The sequence below is a fragment of the Propithecus coquereli genome, unplaced genomic scaffold (assembly GCF_000956105.1).
Source record: "Propithecus coquereli isolate 6110/MARCELLA unplaced genomic scaffold, Pcoq_1.0 Scaffold98, whole genome shotgun sequence".
Taxonomy (NCBI): Eukaryota; Metazoa; Chordata; class Mammalia; order Primates; family Indriidae; genus Propithecus; species Propithecus coquereli.
In genome coordinates, this window is record NW_012156173.1 from 4,819,654 (window position 1) to 4,822,100 (window position 2,447).

General features: G+C 42.5%; 1 protein-coding gene across 1 annotated transcript in view; it reads right to left on the reverse strand.

Annotated features, from left to right (window-relative positions):
• HBS1L (HBS1-like translational GTPase) overlaps positions 1-1,951 on the reverse strand; it is a 24,460-nt gene extending 22,509 nt beyond the window's left edge. Inside the window, exon 1 of the mRNA XM_012665226.1 lies at positions 1,714-1,951. Coding sequence (XP_012520680.1) covers positions 1,714-1,756 — 43 coding nt within the window. The 5' untranslated portion in view covers positions 1,757-1,951. The remainder of the gene's footprint in view (positions 1-1,713) is intronic.
• Between the last annotated feature and the right edge of the window lie 496 nt (positions 1,952-2,447).

Below are 2,447 nucleotides of genomic sequence, written 5' to 3' on the forward strand. Positions count from 1 at the left end.
ATAAAATTATTCTGAGAGTCCAAGGGAGAAGAAGAGTCCCTAACTGGGAAGAAGAGAAATAAACTGGACCCTGAAAATGAGTAGAATTTTTATAAGTAGGAACAGTAGGTGAATCTCCTATGTTATAGGAACAGCTTGGTTATGATGTCACCAATTGTTCAAAAGAAACATGATAACATGACAATCTGACCTCAGGTGGCCAAGGTGATATTTAGCACTCACTCCCTCAGACCTAGCCCCTCTTCTCCATGAAGCATTCCCTCACATAGAAATCCTGCTTAAACTCCCACAACCCAGTCTGAATTAAGTGTTCTCATTTGTAGAGCCCCCCACAGCACTGTGTCAATACTTTTTTGTAGCATCTCTTATATTCTAATCATGTGTTACTTGTATTATCTCCTCCTTTTATATTACCTTCAAATATCTTATTGTCAGTCCCCAAAGCTTAGAACAGTACTCTTAAGCACTCAATGTTGGTTGAGGAAATGATAAATAACTATCAAAGAAATTAATGACTAATAGTTAAGCCTGTTCATGTACTTTGTATCAAATTTCCAAAAATATCTCCCAGTCTAAAGGCATTTTTCAGGTGACAGTGGTCCACATGCAATAGCCACATCCACTGCAATTATTTAAAAAGACTTTCATTCTAAAGTGAGCACCAGGAAATTAACATGTGCCAGGAGGGCTGGGTCACAGTCTCCAAATGTAGCACAGGGTGTTAGATGTCCTCCCCTATGGTTAGAGCATACCAATGTTCTAGAATAGTCTACTAGGGATGTCAATGATAACCACCAATATATTAAGCACTACATGCTCTGCACTTCACAAAGCAATAGATCTTTCATCTATTCCTCTTCTGCATTAGTTCATGCTTGTTTATATTTTTAGTTTGTATGATGCTTGGGTGATGCCTATAATTATCCATTGCATGAAGAGGGGTATGCTCCTCCTAAAACTAATTCTAACTTTTTTTTAATTCCTAGAGAACATTCATATGCTTTTGTTCTTTTATTTCCTTTTTTAAAATCAAAAAGCCCTTTTCCAAGCCCTCTTTCCTCTAGTATTGCTTTTTATTTCCATTTTAAAACTCATTTATATTGAACATTACCAGCCAAGAACTGACTATGCACCTCAAGATCACCTGATCAACTTATTTTAATATGTGTCTTTTCTACTGTCACCTCAGTTTTCAATCTGAAATTCGTTGACAAAAATTAGTTAGCTCAAGCTAGGTTCTGCACCAAGTATGTACGAACATGAACAAAAGACCTATCATATAAATCTAACACAGTTACAGGAGGTCAGCTGAATGTAAGTCCATCTGTGTTTTACAAATAAGCAGTTTCATGAGCATTTCTGAAAGGGAGTTTGGGGGAGAGGAGCTAGAAGCAGGCGCGTGAGTGCCCACCCTAAGAAGAAACAATGGAAGAGGTGACAATTGTCACCAAATGTCCTTCCCATATGACGCCACGCAGCACCTCTCCCCAACCCCCAAATAAAATCATTTCCAGAGAGCAGAAATCATGACTTAAAATAACGCCATTCGGTGGCACTCAGATGTCCGGTTATTTTTCCCAGCTGGGCCTCCCCGAATTACAGCCTGGCACCACAGACGAGGAACTCAACAGATCCACCGAGTGGATGCCAACGGGCTGGGATCCCAGCTGGAACAGCGTATACATAACGTCCCGGTATGACCCTGCCACCTACCTTCATCGTAGTTATAGCCTCGGACATTCCGATGCCGGGCCATGGTGGCGGAGAGGGCGTTTGCCTCAGCCCCTTCCAAAACACCCCGCTTAGATACTGACAAGGAGCCAACTTTGGCCTGAAGAACACGTCGGCGCCATCTTAGCTTCCGGCAGACCTCTACGCTGAGCGCCTGCGCACGCACGGCGTCTTATCTGCGCACCGGGCGCATCCTCTCAGGGTCTCTGCCCGCCTCCCTACGGACGCATGCGCACTGATGCGCATCGGGAAGTCGGGCCTACAGGAAGCTGCATTGACTGGGATTTCAAACCGGGTAAATCCGGCCGGCTGGAATTTATTGGTTTGGGCCAAATGTTGCGAGCAGGGATCCTTGATCTACGCCAGGTTTTCCAGTTTAGTTTCTAATAATCTATTGAAAAGCTGACTGCTGAGTAAGAGCAGGGATCTTGTTTTATCCAATTTCATCTTTGAAGTCTAGTTCACAATAGGCATTCAACCGACAGGTAAATTTGATATAAGAATTAGTCCATGCTTTAGAGGGAGGAAAAAAGACTACTTTTAAATGGGTTTATATGGTTGAGAACCTGGCCACGCTAGGTCACCATGCTTTCGTGTAATTCATGGCTTTATGTATGGGATCTGCATTAAAACCTCTAGTAAACAACTCTCTGCTCTTGGCTTTGTAAACGGTTGTAGCTATGTAAACGATCTTTATCAGCATCATAAAGGATTCA